Source organism: Protopterus annectens, chromosome 9.part0 (assembly GCF_019279795.1).
Source record: "Protopterus annectens isolate FY-2018-M chromosome 9.part0, PAN1.0, whole genome shotgun sequence".
NCBI lineage: Eukaryota > Metazoa > Chordata > Ceratodontiformes > Protopteridae > Protopterus > Protopterus annectens.
This window is the reverse complement of record NC_056743.1, coordinates 730152188-730171376: the sequence shown is the minus strand read 5'-3', so window position 1 is coordinate 730171376 and position 19189 is coordinate 730152188. Positions and strand designations below refer to the sequence as shown.

The 19189-nt window shown below is 45.1% G+C and overlaps 1 protein-coding gene across 3 annotated transcripts in view; it reads right to left on the bottom strand.

Annotated features, from left to right (window-relative positions):
- Window positions 1–19189, bottom strand: part of SNRNP70 (small nuclear ribonucleoprotein U1 subunit 70) — a 718845-nt gene that overhangs the window by 587391 nt on the left and 112265 nt on the right. For all 3 annotated transcript variants that reach the window (XM_044083355.1, XM_044083354.1, XM_044083353.1), the window contains exon 3: window positions 8438–8500. In XM_044083355.1, coding sequence (XP_043939290.1) covers window positions 8438–8500 — 63 coding nt within the window. The remainder of the gene's footprint in view (window positions 1–8437; window positions 8501–19189) is intronic.

The window sequence follows — 19189 nt, the reverse complement described above, 5'->3', positions numbered from 1 at the left end:
GCAGAAGTGAGCCAATCAAAGCACGGAAAACACATGGAATCCTTGAGGTTTCAAGTGAGCTGCTACTACTGCCAAGCATTTGGTAAACACGCTGGAGGCTGTGTTAAGACAAAAAAGAGCAGAACCCTGAACTGATGGTGACTGGCTCACAGCTGGAAAAACCTTCTGATCACCTGTTAAATTTTTCTATGATAGCAAGCATCCTGAAAAATCTGTTTAGCACATCCACCTGTCCTTTTCCAAAAAAGAAATGGACTGACCAATGACCATCGGGAACTTTACCTTTTAAAATGGATTTGATTAAGATGCCGAGATCCAGAATTGGTCTCCAGTCCAGTTTTCTTTAGCACTAAGAACCTTGAGCAAGTTCCAGATTCTACCTAGTCTGGAGAGATCTCTTGGATGACTTTTCTAACAGCTTTGACTGTAGGGTTCTCCCCTGCCAGCAGGCAGTCCTCGGTCAGCCAGAATCCCAAAGTCTGGGTCCGGCATCGGCTGTTCAACCATGCTCCCCGACGTCAGAGCGCCAGGAGTACAAAGCTGACAGCCGATGCCATCTTCTCCAGTTTTTCTTGCCCTAGATGTCAGGAGTCCCAAAATGAGAAGGTCCCATATCCTTTGCAAATACACCTCAGAAGAATGGCGAAAAAAGGAACCACACAAAGGTAAAAATAAGAGGGGACAGGAGGGACGGAAACCCAGACTGCAACAGTGAAGACACTCTAACATCTACATTTATGGTAGGTGTACATAACTGTACTATGTTCGTGTTTCACTGTTGCAGTCATGACTGTAGGGTAGATTCCCAAAGCAGAATGAAAGGGAGGTGGTTATAAAGTAGAAGGGGCGGCTAAAAGGCCCTGCAAGACTGCAGAGGCAAAGCCTGCCCTAGACAGAGTAGAGGGGTAGATTGTAGTGCTTAGAAAAAGTATGCATTGAACTCCAAGTTGCAGCTTCCAAAATGTCTTTGGTAGGAACTCCCCTGAGGAAGGCCGCAGAAGTGGCAGCAGCTCTGGTGGAATGAGTCCGTATACTCCCTGGGATTTGCTTTCCATGGTGTGAACAACAAAATCTGATTCCATGAGCAATCCATTTAGAAATGGTCCGTTTTTAAATGGCTTTACCTTGGGAACTTGAAGCATAAGAAAAACAATGGTTCTGATTTTCTGATGTCCTTGGTTCTATCCAGTTAAAAACGTAGTTGTCTGTGTACATCCAAGGAATGCAAGATCCTTTCCCCTTTATTTTGAGGAGTGGGGAAAAAAGTTGGCAAGTGGATAGTTTGATTTAAAGCCACTTTGGAAACCACCTTAGGCATGAAGGTAGGATTAGTCCTCAAAGACACCCTGTCTTGATGAAAAATAATATAAGGTTCCACAGCCATAAGAGCTTGTAACTGAAACTCTCCTGGCAGAGGATAGGGCTAACAGGATGGCTGTCTTCCAAGATAAAAACTTGATGTCAGAAGAAGCAGCAGGCTCAAAGGAGGCAAGGTTAGTTTTTCCAAAACATAGCCGAGATCCCAAGCAGGAATGGGAGGAGATCTAGGAGGTCTTAGGTTCTTAGCTCCTCTGAGAAACGGTCTGAGCTGGTAGGAAAAGACTGGAGGGTCTGTATTATAATGAGCGGAAACAGCAGAGGCATGTATCTTAATGGAAGAGAAAGAGACCCTTATGTAAGAGATCTGTCAAGTAAAGTAAAATTAAAGGAATGTTCGGAAGAAGAGGATCAGAATCCTGAGCCTGCATCCAGGAACAACATTTTTTCCATTTTCCTGCATAAGATTTTCTAGTGCTAGGACGTCGGGCTTCTAAAATGACATCCATAACCTGCTTGGGTAGGAAAGAAGAAATCAAAGGCCCTGGATTAACCAGGCCGCCAGGCCGAGAGTTCTGACATGGGAGTGTAGAACCTGACCCTGATGTTGGGACAGAAGGTTCGGAGACGGAGGTAAAACCCAAGGGGGCTCCAGGCATAAGTTTTTTAGAGGTGGGTACCAAAACTGTCTAGGCCAATTTGGGGCCAGCAAGACCATCATCTTGGGCTTGTCCTGTTTTATCTTTAATAATACCCGTGGAAGAGGAAGAGGTGGAAAAGCATATCCCGAGAGGTTTCTCCAACTGAATGACAGGGAATCCACTTTCCAAGCTTCTTTGTGGAAAGTCCTGGTGCAAAAATTCCGTAGTTGATGATTGAGATGGGATGCAAAGAGGTCTATGTGAGGACATCCCCAGACTGCTGTTATCATCCTGAATATTTCGGTGTCCAGCATCCACTCGTGTGGATCCGAAAGGTTTCTGCTCAGACTGTCTGCCAGGAAGTTTTGCTTCCCTGGTAGAAACTGAGCTTGAAGGTCCAGGTTGCAAGCTAGAGCTGTGTTCCATAGATCCATGGCGAGTCTGCAAATGGGGGTAGGAATGAGATCCCCCTTGCTCATTTATGTACCACATAACTGTGGTGTTGACTGCCCGTATTAGTAGTTGTCCGGGTTGTAGAAGATTCCTGAAGGCCATTAGAGCTTTCTGAACGGCTAACATTTCCTTTAAATTGATATGCAGGTGCTTCTGATCCTTTGTCCAAAGGCCCTGCAGACAGTTGCCCTGAAAATGGGCTAACCAAGCATAGTCAGTGGAGTCCGTGGTTAGAATCTGAGTGGCAGGAGGCAGACAGAAGGGTTTCCCTTTGTTTAGAGTGCATGCCCTGGACCACCAAAGGAATTCCTTTTGAAGACAATGAAGGACTGAGATCAGTATGTCTAAGCTGTGGCAATGCTGAGACCATACACATTTTAGGTACTACTGTATTTTCCTCATGTGTAGTCTTGCATATGGTACGAGAAGGATGCAGGAGGCCATGTAACCCAATGCCTGCAGGAATCTCCTTGCAGATAGCCGAGAAAGTTGCCAAGGTTTTGAAAGTTGAAGCCAGCTGTAATTGTTTTTCGGATGTCAGAAATGCCATCTGGGTTGTGGCGTTTAGAAGAGCACCCCGAAAAGTTATCTGTTGTGAGGGTGTCAAATTTGACTTTGTTTACAGAGAATCGCAGGAACTTGGAGGTTCTGTACAAATTCTAGATGCTGGAGTAAGACATCCTTGCTGTCTGCCTGAAATAGACAATCATCCAGATAAGGGTAAATTTGAATTCCCTTGAGTCTGCAGTAAGCTACTACTGGAGCCAGGCATTTGGTGAAGACCCTGGGCGCAGTAGACAATCCAAAGGGCAGCGCAGAGAATTGAAAGTGCCTCGATCCGGCCTTGAACCAGAGGTATTTTCTGCGTTCCTGCCTGATGGGAATGTGTAAATATGCCTGCTTTAAATCCAAAGTTACCATCCATGCATCTTTGGACAGCACTGGAAGTAGCTGCTATAGGGTAAAAGCATCTTGAATTTTGGAATCTCTAGAAAGGTGTTCAGATCCAGAATGGGTCTCCATGAGTTTTGCTTCCTGGGGACTAGAAAGAGCCTTGAGTAAAAACCTTGTCCCATCTCTGAAAGTGGAACCAGTTCTATGGCTTTCAAAGCCAAAAGAGCTTCCACCTGGTTTAAGGCCTCTGCCATTGATGTTTTGGAAGGTCTGGCCATCCGCTTGGCCTTGGCAGGGTATGAAAATGGAATTTGTAACCTCTTGAAACCACATCCAGAACCCACTTGTCTTGGGTTATACGAGTCCAATTTTGATAAAAAAAAAGAGAGTTTTCCTCTGAGAGGGGCTTCCAGGCAAGAAGTTCCTGCAGCCCAACAAAGGGAGTCATTGAGTTTGTTTCCTATCATTTTGTGACCTGTCCTCTCCTCCCCTAGGGGTGGAAGCAGTCCACTGTCTTGGTCTAAGAAGCTTGTGTTTGAGGCCTTCCTCTGGAGTGTCTATATCTACCCCTCTGAGGCCTGTCTGAAGTGGGAAAGGACCAATTTTTACAAGGCCAATTCCTGCTAAATCTTGGTGGCTGTACTTGTAAGAAATCTTTAACTGTTTGCATAGATTTCGCCTTATCCTCCATCTTTTTAATCACCTCTTCAGCTTTTGATCCAAACAAAACATTATGCTGAACAGGAGCATCCAATAATTTAGCTTTTACTTCTGGCAAATTTTGTTCCTTTAGCCATGCATGCCTTCTAATAACTGTGCCAGAGGCAGCAGCCCTACAAGAAGCCTCCAAGGCATCAAATCCACAGTGTAAACCATGCTTCCCAACTTGTTCTGCGGCATGCAATAAGTCATGTAATTCCTTATCTGCACAGGCAGAAATGGAAGTAAGCTTTTGTTTTAAAACAGACGAGAAACTGCTGGTATTTCAGCATATGAAACTGACAGTTTAAAGCCCTAATGGATAAAGTAGCAGAAGTGTACACTTTTTTGCCTCAACTTTCTAAAGATCTAGAATCCTTTTCAGTGGGAATGGGGTTTTTGGCAGAAGCGGCCTCAACTCCCTTAGGACCCTGAGAAATGGTTTCAGGGTCAGCAGAAGGGTTCTTGTATAAAAACTGGCGGGAATCAGGAACCCTGTAATATCTATCAGGCTTAACAGGAGCAGGAGGAAGAGAGTCAGGGGTCAAGTTAGCCTCCGAAAAAGCATCATTGACAATATCCAAAACAGGAGGAATAGCCAGGGGTCTATGTTGGGGGAGAAGAAGAAAATCCCTTAGTCTTTTCTTAGATTCCGAATACTCCTGTCCTTCCCAGTGGAAATGTTCCCTCATTTCATGCAAAGTTTCCCCAAAAGAGAAATCCTGAGGGGAGAAGCTGAAGGAATGGATTCCTCATAAGGAGGGAAAGAATATTCCTGGTCAGAAGAAACTGAAGAAACAGAAGCCTGATCAGAGGAATCATAATAAACATCCTGCCTTGGCCTTTTATATGGAGGGGGATGTGAACCCCTAACCATAGTAAGCAAATCCTCCGCCATCTTGAGTAAGTGTTTCTGTGACTTGGGAGCCGGTTCAGAAGAGGCCTGTGTTGTAGTCTTTGATTTAGAAGGAGTCTTTGCCTGAGTCTCTGGCTTTGCCTTTATTAGGAGCTGAGTAGGCCTGAAAACCCCTTCAGAAGCCAGTACCTGCACAGCGGCTCCGGACCCATCCGAAGGAGCATTGTCCGAAGGTCCTGCAATAGAAATATTCAAAGGCCTGGTTGGCTCCTCATGAGAGTCCGTTTCGGCCATCGGTTCTGAAATGGACAGGGGCTGCAAAAGCGCCTCACTGACGACGGCCGAACCTGAAGCTGGCTCCGCTTGTGCGCTATCGTCAGATTTGGACCTCGGAGGCCTGTCTTTATCCTTGCGACGTTTGTGAACTCCAGTAGCCAGAACTGTATCAGACGACATTTTGTAGTTAAAGCGCCTACCGAAGTAATGAAAAGCAAAATCGTACCTTCGTTTAATTGTACGCTGATTGAATCTAACACAAAACAGACTACTAGCTACGTTGTGGTCAGGGCCTAAGCAAGGAATACAGTAAGAATGAAAATCCTTATGCGGTATTTGCTTCCCACATGAAATGCAATTAACTTTTTCTGACATCTGACTGGAGCAAGAAAAAGTTTCCCCAACGCGGTACTTAGCTTTGAGTGGAGAAGAAAGTCTTCGGACTGAAGTTTAACAGAAAAATCGTCAGGAGTCAGCCGACCGGCACTTGCGAACTGCTATCACCGCACGGCAAGAAAGACTGGAGAAGATGGCGTCGGCTGCCAGCTTTGTACTCCTGGAGCTCTGACGTCAGGGAGCATGGTTGAACAGCAGATGCCGGACCCAGACTTTGGGATTCTGGCCGACCGAGGACAGCCTGCCGGCAGGGGAGAACCCTAGAGTCATGACTGCAACAGTGAAACACAATGAACATCAGCAGGGAATTTCCTTGAATTTGAAGGACAGAGACAAAAAAATGGTATTATAGCCTCTAGAAAGGATTCTCTGCATCCAAATCTGCTAAATTCTAGCCAGGCTTTCTGGTGCAGGGACAAATTACCCCCAACCACCTACAGAGGGTGACAATCGGGGCTCCATTCAGGACTGCTGGAAAGGTTTACCAAAGAACTAATCTCTGGACCCCTGTTTCTGCTGGCCACCTCACCGAGAAGGCGGCATCTATTAGAGTCCCCCCCCCCCAACTCCTGTGGGAACTTACTTCACGTGTCCTGGAAACATTCTTGGGATTTTCTGAACCACATTTTACCACTGCCTCGATAATTCCTTGCAAAAGGATCTTTTTTTTTTGGGGGGGGGGGGGGCATATGCAGACAGCAGAACGGGTCCTTTAATCCTTCTCACACCTGGACAATTAGTCTTATGTTGGGCCAAAAAGAAAGGAGTTGTCAAAAGGAGCACTGATCAACAAAGACTTAAAAGGGCTCCACAAAATCACACAAGAGTACCCAGGTACATCTCCTAAGAGCAACACCTGAACCCACTGCCCTTCAGAGATGTTAAGGTGAAGGTCACAGAGGCAGCCATGCTTCCTAAATCTGTCCATCACCAGACACGGTTTGGAAAAGGGGTGGGATGAATGGAGGTACTTGGAGTTCCTTCTTAGTGACTGCTGCCACGACCATGGCAGACAGGCACAGCCTTGGACCAAAACTGTTTACCCTCTTAACAGTTAAGATTTTAAATCAGGCTTCCTGGGAAATGGCTCAATGGTGTCTGGATACTTCCATGTCTGCCACAAGACCAAGTTAATGAGCTTGTCAGCAAGTGGAGTCACCCAGGAGGTATGGACCGATACCAAAATGCCACCAGGAGTACAGATTCTTCTGAAGGGATGCTGGATTTCCAGCCACCTCTCTGTTTCAGGATTTCTCCCAATGAGACATCAAGTGGTGACAGTGGGGACCCTTCATCCTCAAAATCTATAACTTCAGTGACAGATTCAAGGAGAATTTAAAAGCTTCCTCTTAAATGTTTTCTTCTGAGGGACTTCCTCAGTGGAATACTCTGGACAGGTGTCAGAAGTGGGGATCCGGTACAGACTGTCCCTGTGGAGACTACAGCTGAAACTCCTGAAGCAGAGATGGGACAGATGTAGATAAAGGATCAGAGGGGACAGGCACAGAGTCAAGGGTGGCTGTCTCCATGGTGCAAAAGCAGACCGCCCTGACAAAGGACAGAATCCCAGATCCGAAACAGCAAGTCTCTGATCCACAATCCCACCCTGCCCAGAGGGCACAGTCCAAATGCTAAAGCTTGAGCCAAACTGACCACTGCCGAGGCTCCGAGACATTGGAGTCGAATGAAGCACCTCAGACCAGACAGGGTAGAACTGGCTTAGAGAGCTCTCCTGATCCAACTGAACCAAAGAGCTCAGAGAGCAAGCCTCTCATCTGACGATAAAGGCATCCGCTAATCCAGAGCGGATGGGTCTTGGTGACTTATCTAAGGGTTCCAAGACCTCTAAAGAAGTCACAGGAGGAACTGAGAGATGAAAAAATAACTGGCTTGCTTTGTGCCCAGTGGATCTTTCTCACTAAAAACTCTACAAGTCCGCTTCCTAAAGCTTCTGAGTAGGGCATCCCTGATGGGTTTTTTTCTTTTTTATTAAATAGATGGAAAAACAGAGAGAAGACCCTGGATGTAACAAAGTCCACTGAGTGACTATTTAGCTCTGGCCAAAATTACCACATCAGCAGTTCTTTGCGTTGGATCTTAGGGTGCCTGATCTGACGCAAAAAAGCTGGATCTGAAAATTCTGATATTTTCTTTTCCAGATCGGAGGTATTCCAATGGATCCAGAAAAGATCTTTTAAACGGAAGTCTTAAGAGGCTGTTGAGGTGCTCGGTGAAGTGGGAGACATTAAGTTCCAGATAGTGCCTTGCGAAAAGACAACAGAAGTAATCCCTTCAAAGCAAGTTTGTTCTTGTGGTTATATCAGGGACCTTTGGTTGAATGCCTTACGAATAGAAAAGCTTTCTTGGAGATGGAGTCTAAGATAATACAGGGTGCATGCGAGTCAGAAAGAGTGATTTGACCACAATTCTTTTAAAGCCTGCCAGGCTTTTCTTTTTCCAACATACTAAAAAAAAGGGGATGTTAGAAAAACACTAACAGCAACAAAAACAAATGCACTGTTAACACTAACTACAAGAATGACTAGCTCATTTGGTTCGGCCTCCTAACACCATTCTGCGCTTGCTTTTTTCTGTTGATGAATAAAAGCACTGTTCCAGTACTTCTGCCCCCACCCCAAGTTTTCAGGGCCCCCCCCCAACTGTGCTCAAGTTGGCTAGTCTATCCATATAGGTGGAAAAAGCTGCAAGTTTCTCCATAACCATTTTCTGCTGATTTTGAGGGGGGAGGAGTCACAGTCAACACAACCAAAAGGCATGGAACTGTATTTTATGAAACACCACACAGCTCTAACATCAAAGCATTTCTGATCTGTCATCTACATTGCATTTAGTCTTGCCATTACAGTAGCAGCTAACAGAAAAATTCCATAATGCCAACTTTTACCTTCCGTTCCATGCGCTCCTCTCTTGTTTCTGCTCTAGTAGGTGGGGGGGCATCTCGAGGATCCTGAAAAAAAAAAAAAAAAAAGATACCATTAATACTACTGGCATCAGAACAAACTAAGCACATTAAACAATGTTGCAATTTCGAATGAATTAAAAAAAATTAAGCACTCCAATTTTAACAGTCATGCAAAATGAAAACAGAGCAGCTAACTGGTACTCTCTAGAACACACAAGCAAAATCTGCACCACTTCACTGGAATTGAAAAGTCTTCAGGAAACTCTGCATTAAGATGAATGGGTGCTCAGCCACATGAAGAAATCAAAGTGGTGTACAATAAAGTTAAATACAGATCTAACAAGTCAAATGCGTGTACCACAACTCATACATGCAAACTAACAGAATACCAGAACTGAAGAAAACATATCCAAATTCAGCACTATAACTCCTAAAACATTATCCTCCAATACAATATAGCTGTTGTTAAACAATCATGTAGCATAACCTAAACTGCCATGAACTTATTTTACTCCAGTTTTACATTAAAAAAAAAAACAAAGAAATCAGCAATTTAAATCTCATTATGCAAGCATGCTTACTTATTGTATGAACCATTTTATGGTGAATATTTAATGGTCTGTTAAATATTCACCATAAAATGGTTCATACAATACTTTTTCATCTAAACACCAGATAAAGACTGACGAAGAGGCAACTGCATGTCTATACAAAGCTCCCATCACCCCCATGCCCTTTTAAACTTGTTCCGTACACCAATCCCTGATCTTCAAACCCCTTATGAATTGGGCTTGAAAGGACAGCAAAGTATAGTTGTGTACACTTACCATAAATGTAGATGTTTGAGTGTATTCAATGGTGCAGTCATTACACTAGGGTTCTCCTGCTGGCAGGTTACCCTCAGTCGGCCTGAATTCCAAAGTCTAGGTCCGGCATCTGTTGCTGTTGCCTCTTCTCTGACTTAAGAGCGCCAGGGGTATAAAAGATGCAGCAGACGCCATTTTCTTCAGTTTCTTGCCCCAGATGTCAGGTGCCCCCCAAAAGGGTAGGCTAAAAAATATGCATGCACCAAAATATATTATACCTTCATCTACAAGCAAATACACCGCATAGGTTGTATAGATTAGAGAAGTGCAGATAAGTTCCAGCAAAGAGATGGGGGATGGTGGGTGGGTAACCTGGACTGCAACATTGAAAACACTCAACATCTACATTTATGGTAAGTGTACACAACTGTACTATGTTCTTCGTGTTTCACTGTTGCAGTCATTACACTTGGACTGAATCCCAAAGCTATGGTTGGGTGGCTGGAGCTAATATAGCATTAGAGCGGCTAAGAGGTCATGCAGAAAGTACAGTTTTGTACCTACCATAAATGTAGATGTCCGATAGGTATGCATCTGCAGTCATAACATATGGGTTGTCCTGCCTCAAGCAGCCCTTCGGTCGACCGGATTCCAAAGTCTGAGTCTGGCCTCGGCTGATGTCGCACTTTCCCCGACGTCAGAGCTTCTGGGGTATAAAGGCATCAGCAGACGCCATGGGTAATCCTGACTGCAGATGCATACCTATCTGACATCTACATTTATGGTAGGTACAAAACTGTACTATGTCCTTCAAGGATGCATCTGCAGTCATAACATATGGGTAGAATACCATAGCCAAACTGGGGGAGGAGGTACTAAGATAAGGATGGTGTAGTTAAGATCCCCTGTAAAACTGCAGTTGCAAAACCTGCTCGGGATCTGGGAGTATAAAGGTAGATTGTAATGCTTGGCAAATGTATGCACGGAGCTCCAAGTAGCAGCTTCTAAAATGTCCTTGGTAGCCACCCCTCGTAGGAAAGCTGTAGTGGTAGCTGTGGCTCTTGTGGAGTGAGGCCTGATATTTTCAGGAGCTGTCTTTCCATGAAAAGAGTAGCAAAAATGAATGCAATTTCCTATCCATTTTGAAATTGTCTGTTTGGAAATTGCTTTTCCTTGCACTCCAGTTGCATATGCTACAAAAAGTTGGTCAGTTTTTCTGCTGGTTTTAGTTCTGTCCAGATAGTAGCGTAGTTGTCCGTGTACATCCAAGGTGTGCAATAGTTTTTCCCCCCTGTTCTGTGGGTTAGGGAAGAACGTAGGCAAATGAATAGCTTGGTTCAAGGATACCCTGGATACCACCTTTGGCATGAAAGTAGGATTGGTTCTCAGAGACACTCTATCCTGGTGAAAAATAAGGAAAGGCTGCACTGCCATTAGTGCCTGTAACTCGGGTACTCTTCTTGCTGAAGTGATTGCCAGAAGGAAAGCAGTTTTCCAAGATAAGAACTGTAGGTCTGCTGATGCTGCTGGTTCAAAAGGGGGTAATGTTAATTTTTCCAGCACAAAATTGAGATCCCATGTAGGCAGAGGGGGTCTCTTTGGAGGTTTTACATTTTTGATCCCTCTTAAAAACTGTCTGAGGAGAGGGTGAGAGAAGATAGGTGGATCCATGTTGTACTCTGCTGAGATTGCTGAAGCATGAATCTTAATGGAAGATTAGGACAGGCCATTGTGGAAGAGTTCTGCTAAATATTCTAGGATGTGTGCTAGGTTTGCCAGTGTGATATTTGTACCCTTTGATGCGCTCCAAATGAGGAATCTCTTCCATTTAGCTGAGTATGTCTTCCTTGTGGAGGGTCTGCGAGCCTCCAGGATAATGTCCTTGACCCTCTGAGATAAAAGTTTTGTTTTGTCTTAAGCAATTTTTCAGGCAGTTAGCTGCAGTGTATTCAAGTTTGGATGCAGGGTCTTGAAGTTGTTCTGCATTAGAAGAGGCCATAGGGGTAGAGGCCATGAGTTCGCCCGAGACATGCTTCTCAGTAGCAGGTACCAGTGCTGCCTTGGCCAGTCTGGAGCTATCAGTATCACCTTTGGCTGTTCCTCCCTGATCTTCAGTAGAACTTTGTACATCAATGGGAGAGGTGGAAAAGCATACACTGTTAGGGCATTCCAGTTGAAAGAGAGAGTCCACCCTCCAGGCTTGTGGGTGGTATACTCCTGAGCAGAATTTCTTCAGTTGGTGGTTGAGTGGGGAGGCGAACAGGTCTATCTCTGGCATTCCCCATTTGCTTGTTATAATATTGAAGATGTCTGGATGCAGCATCCATTCGTGAGCATCTGTGGTAGTTCTGCTTAAGCTGTCTGCTAGTGAATTCTCTTTTCCTGGTACGAATTTGGCCTGCAGCTGGATGTTGAGATTCAGGCCTAGGTTCCACAGATCCATTGCCATCCGGCATAGAGGGTAGGAATGCGTGCCTCCCTGCTTGTTTATGTATCACATGACTGTGGTGTCTGTCCTTATCAGCAGATGTCCTTGATGGAGGAATGATTTGAATGTCTCGATTGCATGTTTCACCGCCAGCATCTCCTTTAGGTTTATGTGCAAGTTCAGCTGGTCCTGAGACCATAGGCCTTGGATACACTTGTCCTCCATGTGTGCTCCCCATCCTAGGTCTGAGGCGTCTGTGGTGATGGTCTGCCTTGGGTCTAGTTTGTTGAAAAGCAACCCTCTGTTGGAATGGCATGCCTGAGCCCACCACAGGAATTCATTTCTCAGGCATGGAATGATTGGTATCATGGTTTCTAGACTGTGCCTGTGTTGAGACCATACATTCCTTAGGTAACATTGTAATTTTCTCATATGTAGCCTGGCATGCGGGATCAAGATTATGCAGGATGCCATGTAACCCAGGGCCTGCAGGACTTTCCTTGCAGTGAGCTGAGTTTGTCTGGTCAAAGCCATGAAGTAGACTGGAAGTTGCTTTTGTTTTTCTTCTGTGAGAAAAGCCATCAGAGTCATTGTGTCCAGATCCGCACCCAAAAATGTTATCCTTTGGGATGGCACTAGTCTTGACTTCTGGATGTTGACTGTGTATCCCAAGGCCTGTAACAGGTGCATGACATAGGCCAAATCCTTTATTAGTTTTGTCTCGTTGTCCGCTTGTATTAGGCAGTCGTCCAGGTATGGATAGATGTGAATTCCATGAAGCCTGCAATGTGCAGTTACTGATGCCAGGCATTTCGTGAATACTCTGGGCGCAGTAGATAAGCCAAAGGGCAATGCTGAGAATTGATAATGCTCTGATCCTGCAAGAAATCTGAGGTGTCTTTTGCAATCTGGTCGTATAGGGACGTGCAGGTATGCCTCCTTGAGATCTAGAGTCACCAGCCAAGACTCCTTGCCCAACATGGGAAGAAGTTGCTGTAGGGTCAGCATCTTGACTTTTGGCACAATGAGATATGTGTTTAGTGCGGACAAGTCGAGAATAGGCCTCCATTGGTTTTCTTTTCTTGGTACAAGGAATAGTCTGGAATAAAATCCTTGGCCTTGTTCCATAGGTGGTACCCTTTCTATAGCTTTCATCTGAAGTAAACTGTGGATTTGTCTTAAAGCCTCTGGCTTCTGGTTTGGTGGAAGGTTTGGCATTCCGCTCCTTCTTGGAAAAGTGTGTAAGTGAAACCTGTATCCTTTGTCTATGGTTTGCAATGTCCATTTGTCTTTTGTAATGCAATACCAGTTTTTCAAGAATAAAGACAGCTTTCCGCCCAAGGGTGCTTCCAGTTGTTCCCTGGTAGGCGGAATCAGAGTCAAGTCATTGCGTCTGTCCAGTGGAAGTGGTTGTAGTTGCAGCTGTGGCAGTACTCTGGTTGGCAGGCTGCCACTGATGACCCCTGTAGGCACCCTTTGATTGACCTCTGCCTCTTGGGCGTCTATTCCTGCCCCTCTGTGTTCTGGAGGTGTCTGGAAAGGACCAATTCTTTGAAGGCCAGTTTCTGCTGAACCTCAGAGGTTGAACTTGCAGAAAATCCTTTACTGTTTGCACAGATTTTGCTTTTTCTTCCACTTTCTTTAGAATCTCCTGTGCATGGCAGCCAAATAAACTTTGTTTCTCCATTGGAGCATCTAGGAGTTTAGCCTTGACATGGTCTGGCAAGGATTGCTCTTTTAGCCAGGCATGTCTTCGAATTACTGCCCCAGTCATAGCTGATCTAAATGAAGCCTCCAGTGCATCCTAGCCACATTTTAAGAAATGATTACTGACCTGCTCTGAGTTGTGTACCAAATCCTGAAGGGACTTTCGGTCTAAAGGTTCAGTAGAAGAAAGCTTTTTATTCAGCTGATCCAACAAATATTCCTGGTACTGTATCATGTGGAATTGACAGTTTAATGCCCTGGCAGAAAGAGTAGCAGATGTATAAACCTTTTTTCCCCATCTCTCCAATGCTCTTGACTCTCTTTCAGAGGGTAGGGGGTTTTTGGCTGTGGCAGCTGCAACACCTTTTGGGCCCCGAGATATAGTTTCTGGGTCTGCAGCATGGGCTTTATACAAATGGAAGTGAGAATCCGAGACCCTGTAATATCTGTCAGGTTTGGCAGAGGCCGGGGGAAGAGTCACGGGCAGAACCGACATCATTATATGCATCATCAACTACAGTTAGCACAGGTGGTATGGCTAAAGGCCTATGCTGTGGTAAGTGTAAAAAGGTTCTTAATCTTTTTCTAGAATCAGAGAAATCCTGACCCTGCCATTGAAAGTGTTCCCTCATTGAATGCAAAGTTTCCCCAAAGGAAAATTCTTCAGGAGGGGAGGCAGAAGGAATAGTCTTCTGCATCAGAATCCTCATAAGGAGAATATGGCCCTTCCTGCTGGTCTGATAAATCAGATCCATACGAGGAGTAGTCTGAGGAGAGCGGTTCAGGGGGTTCAGTCCTAGGCCTTTTGTCAGGAGGAGGGAGGGCCCTGTCTGGGTGAGGTTGGGAACCCCTAATCATGGATATAAGGTCCTCAGCAAGGCTGAGAATCTGAGAACTTGAGGAAGGTCTCTGAGAAGTAGCTTTTGCAGGCAAGGCTTTTGAAATTTTAGCTTGTTTAGAAGTCTTCGGTAGCTGAAATCTCTGGATCTGACCGACCGGCACTTGCGAGAACAGCTTCTGCTTTGGGCACCGCGCGGCAAGAAAGACTGAGGAAAATGGCGTCGGCTGATGCCTTTATACCCCAGAAGCTCTGACGTCGGGGAAAGTGCGACATCAGCTGAGGCCAGACCCAGACTTTGGAATCCGGCCGACCGAAGGGCTGCCTGAGGCAGGACAACCCATATGTTATGACTGCAGATGCATCCTTGAAGGACATCTGCAGTGGCAAAGCCTGCCCTGGATTTATAGTAGAATAGTGCTTTATAAAGGTGTGCACTGAACTCCAGGTAGCAGCCTCTAAAATGTCTTTGGTTGTTACTCCCCTGAGGAAGGCTGCTGAAGTGGCTGCTGCTCTAGTTGAATGTGGCCTAATGCGCTTAGGCACTGGCTTGCCATGTTGTGAATAGCAGAAACGAATGCAGTGGCCTATCCACTTAGAAATGGTCTGGTTTGAGACAGCCTTTCCTTGTGATCCTGCAGCATATGCCACTAGTACTTGCTCTGTCTTTCTGACAGCTTTGGTTCTGTTCAAGAAGTGTAGTTGTCTGTGTATGTCCAAAGAATGCAGAATTCTCTCCCCCTTATTCTGTGGGTTTGGATAGAAAGTAGGCAGATGAACAGCTTGGTTAACGGCCACACGGGAAACTACCTTCGGCATGAATGTTTGGTTTGTCCTCAGAAACCCTGTCTGGATAAAAAAAAAAAAAAATGATAAAAGGTTACATACACAGCCATGAGTGCCTATAGCTCTGACACTCGCCTTGCAGAAGTTATTGCTAGGAGCAGAGCTGTTTTCTAAGATAAAAACTTTATATCAGCTGTAGCGGCTGGCTCAAAAGAGGCAGGGTGAGTTTTTCCAAGACATAATTGAGGTCCCATGCAGGTATTGGTGATCTCCTTGGAGGCCTCAAGTTTTTAGCTCCTCTGAAGTACTGCCTTAACAAAAGATGAGAAAAGATCGGTGGCTCTGTATTGTAATGAGCTGAAATAGCATAGGCATGAATTTTAATTGATGAAAAGGATAGGTCTTTGTCCAGCATCTGTTAAGTATTGCAAAAATCTGAAGAATATTTGGTACAGCTGTGTCAATTCCTGGCACCTGGTTCCAAGCACAGAATCTCTTCCATTTTCTAGCAAAAGATAGGGTGTCCACTTTCCATGCTAGTCTGTGATAAGTCCTTGTGCAGAATCTTTCTAGTTGGTAGTCGTGAGGAGAGGCAAATAGATCCATCTCTGGGCATCCCCATTTCCTTGTTATGCTCAAGACTTGTGGATCCAATTTCCACTCATGGGGATCCATGAGGTTTCTGCTTAGTTCATCTGCCAGAGTATTTATCTTTCCTGGCAGGAAAGTACAGTTTTGTACCTACCATAAATGTAGATGTCCGAACAGGATAGCATCTGCAGTCCTTACAAATGGGTTGTCCTGTCGTCAGGCAGCCCTTCGGTCGGCCGGATTCCAAAGTCTGGGTCTGGCCTCGGCTGGTGTCGCACTTCACCCGACGTCATAGCTGCAGTTCTTCGGGTATAAAGGCATCAGCCGACGCCATTTTCTTCAGTGTTTCTTGCCCCAGATGCCAGTTGCCCTCATGGAAAGCTAAATTTTTGGATAAATGCCAATGTTTCCAAATAGTAGAAGGCAAACACACAAAATAATCATGTATGTACATATATACAAACAAATACACCATAAGAGATCCCCCCCCCCCCAGCTAGCTATTAGGTGGGCAAATACCCTAGGAGTACCACAGAGGGGAAGGAGGGTGGGTAATCCTGACTGCAGATGCTATCCTGTTCGGACATCTACATTTATGGTAGGTACAAAACTGTACTATGTCCTTCAAGGATGCATCTGCAGTCCTTACAAATGGGTAGAATACCATAGCTAAACTAGGGGAGGAGGAGGAAGAAATTATGGTGTAGTTAGGATCCCTTGCAAAACAGCAGTGGCAAACCCTGCTCGGGATCTAGAGTATAAAGGTAAGTTATAATGCTTGGCAAATGTATGCACGGAGGTCCAAGTAGCAGCCTCTATAATGTCCTTGGTAGCCACTCCTCGTAAGAAAGCTGTGGTAGTGGCTGTAGCCCTTGTAGAATGAGGTCTTATGTTCTGTGGAATTTCCTTTCCATGGTAGGAGTAACAGAATCTAATGCAATTTCCTATCCACTTGGAGATTGTCTGTTTGGAAAGTGCTTTTCCTTTCCTTCCTGTTGCATATGCTACCAGAAGCTGGTCAGATTTTCTATTACCCTTGGTTCTGTCCAGGTAGTAGCGTAACTGTCTATGTACATCCAAGGTATGCAGCAGTCTTTCCCCCCGGTTCTGTGGATTGGGAAAGAAGGTAGGTAGGTGGATTGCCTGGTTTAAAGACACTCTGGATACCACCTTAGGCATAAATGTAGGATTAGTTCTCATGGACACTATCTTGATGGAAGATTAGGAAGGGTTGTACTGCCATTAAAGCCTGTACCTCACAAACCCTTCTTGCTGAGGTAATTGCCAGCAGGAAAGCAGTTTTCCAGGATAGGTGTTGAAGATCTGCTGTTGCTGCTGGTTCGAAAGGGGGAAGTGTCAATTTTTCTAGTACAAAGTTCAAGTCCCATGCTGGCAATGGTGGTTTCCTAGGAGGTTTTACATTCTTAATTCCTCTCAGAAACTGCCTGAGTAGAGGATGCGAAAAGACAGGTGGATCGAAGCTGTATTCTGCAGAAATAGCTGATGCATGTATTTTGATGGAGGAATAAGACAGGCCTGTATGGAAAAGCTCTGCCAAATACTCCAGGATGTTGGCAATGTCTACCTTTGACACATCTTTGCCCCTGTCGGTACTCCAAATGAGAAACCTCTTCCATTTTCCTGCATAGTTCCTTCTTGTTGAGGGTCTGCGGGCCTCAAGGATAATGTCTTTAACCCTTTGGGATAAATCTGGGTTAGTTGCTCTTATGTAATGTTCCAGGCAGTCAGTTGCAGAGTTTTCAGGTTTGGATGCAGGATGTTGTAGTTGCTCTGGGTTAACATCAAGGGAATCCACCTTCTCCCCAGAGACATGCTCCATAGTAATGGGTACCAATGTTGTCTTGGCCAGTCTGGAGCTATCAGAATTATCCTTGGATGTTCCTCTGATTTTCAATAGCACCTTGTGCATCAAAGGAAGAGGTGGGAATGCATATGCTGTCAGGCCTTTCCAACTGAAGGATAGAGAGTCCACCTTCCAAGCAAGTGGGTGGTATGTCCTTGTGCAGAATTTCTTGAGCTGGTGATTGTGTGGGGATGCGAATAGGTCTATTTGTGGCAGTCCCCATTTCTTTGTGATGGCCTTGAAGATGTCCGGGTGTAGCATCCATTCGTGAGCATCCGAGGTAGTTCTGCTTAATATGTCTGCTAGGATGTTTTCTTTTCCGGTACAAAATTGCTTGTAACTGAATGTTGTAACTCAGAGCCATATTCCATAGGTCCAGGGCCATTCGGCATAGAGGGTATGAATGAGTGCCTCCCTGTTTGTTGATGTACCACATGACTGTGGTGTTGTCTGTCCTTATCAACTGGCCTTCTTGGAGGAATGGTCTGAAATTCTGGATTGCTAGTTGTACTGCCAGCATTTCTTTTTGATTTATGTGCAGGTGCAACTGCTCTGGAGTCCATAAGCCTTGTATGCACTTGTCCAGCATGTGGGCCCCCCAAACGAGGTCTGAGGCGTCCGTTGTGATGGTTTGGCTTGGTTGAATGCTGTGGAAGGGCAAACCTGGGTTTGACTGGCATGCCCGAGCCCACCACAGGAACTCTTGTTTCAGGCATGGAATTAGTGGTATTTCGGTTTCTAAGCTGTGCCTGTGTTGAGACCATAAATTCTTTAGGTACCACTGTAGTTTTCTCATATGTAGTCGGGCATGGGGGACCAGGATTATGCAGGATGCCATGAAGCCCAAGGCCTGCAGTACTTTCCTTGCTGTTTGTTCTGCTTTGTTAATGCCAAAAAATAGAGTGGAAGATGTTTTTGTTTTTCTGCAGTTAGGAATGCCATCTGTTTTACTGTGTCCAATTCTGCACCTAAGAAGGTTATTGTTTGGGATGGTATCAGTCTTGACTTTTTTATATTGACTGTGTATCCCAGGGCCTGTAGTAAGCAAATGACTCTTTGTAAGTCTTCTGTTAGCTTGTTTTTGTTGTCCGCTTGTATTAGGCAGTCGTCCAGGTATGGATAAATTTGGATTCCCAGAAGCCTGCAGTGAGCGATTACTGATGCCAGGCATTTCGTGAACACTCTGGGCGCAGTAGATAAGCCAAAGGGCAATGCTGAGAATTGATAATGCTCTGATCCTGCAAGAAATCTGATGTATCTTCTGCAATGTGGTCGTATGGGGACGTGCAGGTATGACTCCTTGAGATCTAGAGTTACCAGCCAAAACTCCTTGCCCAGCATGGGAAGAAGTTGCTGTAGGGTCAGCATTTTGAATTTTGGAACAATGATGTACGTGTTTAAAGCGGACATAGGCCTCCAATTTTCTTTCTTTTCTTGTTACCAGGAAGAGTCTGGAGTAAAATCCCTTGCCTTGTTCCATAGATGGTACCCTTTCCACAGCTCTCATCCTTGCTAATTGAGCTATTTGTTTTAGAGCTTCTGTCTTTTGATTTGGTGGTAGGTTTGGCATTCCTCTTTTTCCGGGTAAAGTGTGGAAATGAAACCTGTAGCCTTGGTCTATAGTTTGCAAAATCCACTTGTCTCTTGTGATACAGTGCCAGTTTTTTGAAAATAATGCTAACTTTCCGCCTAAGGGTGCTGCTATTTGTTCCCT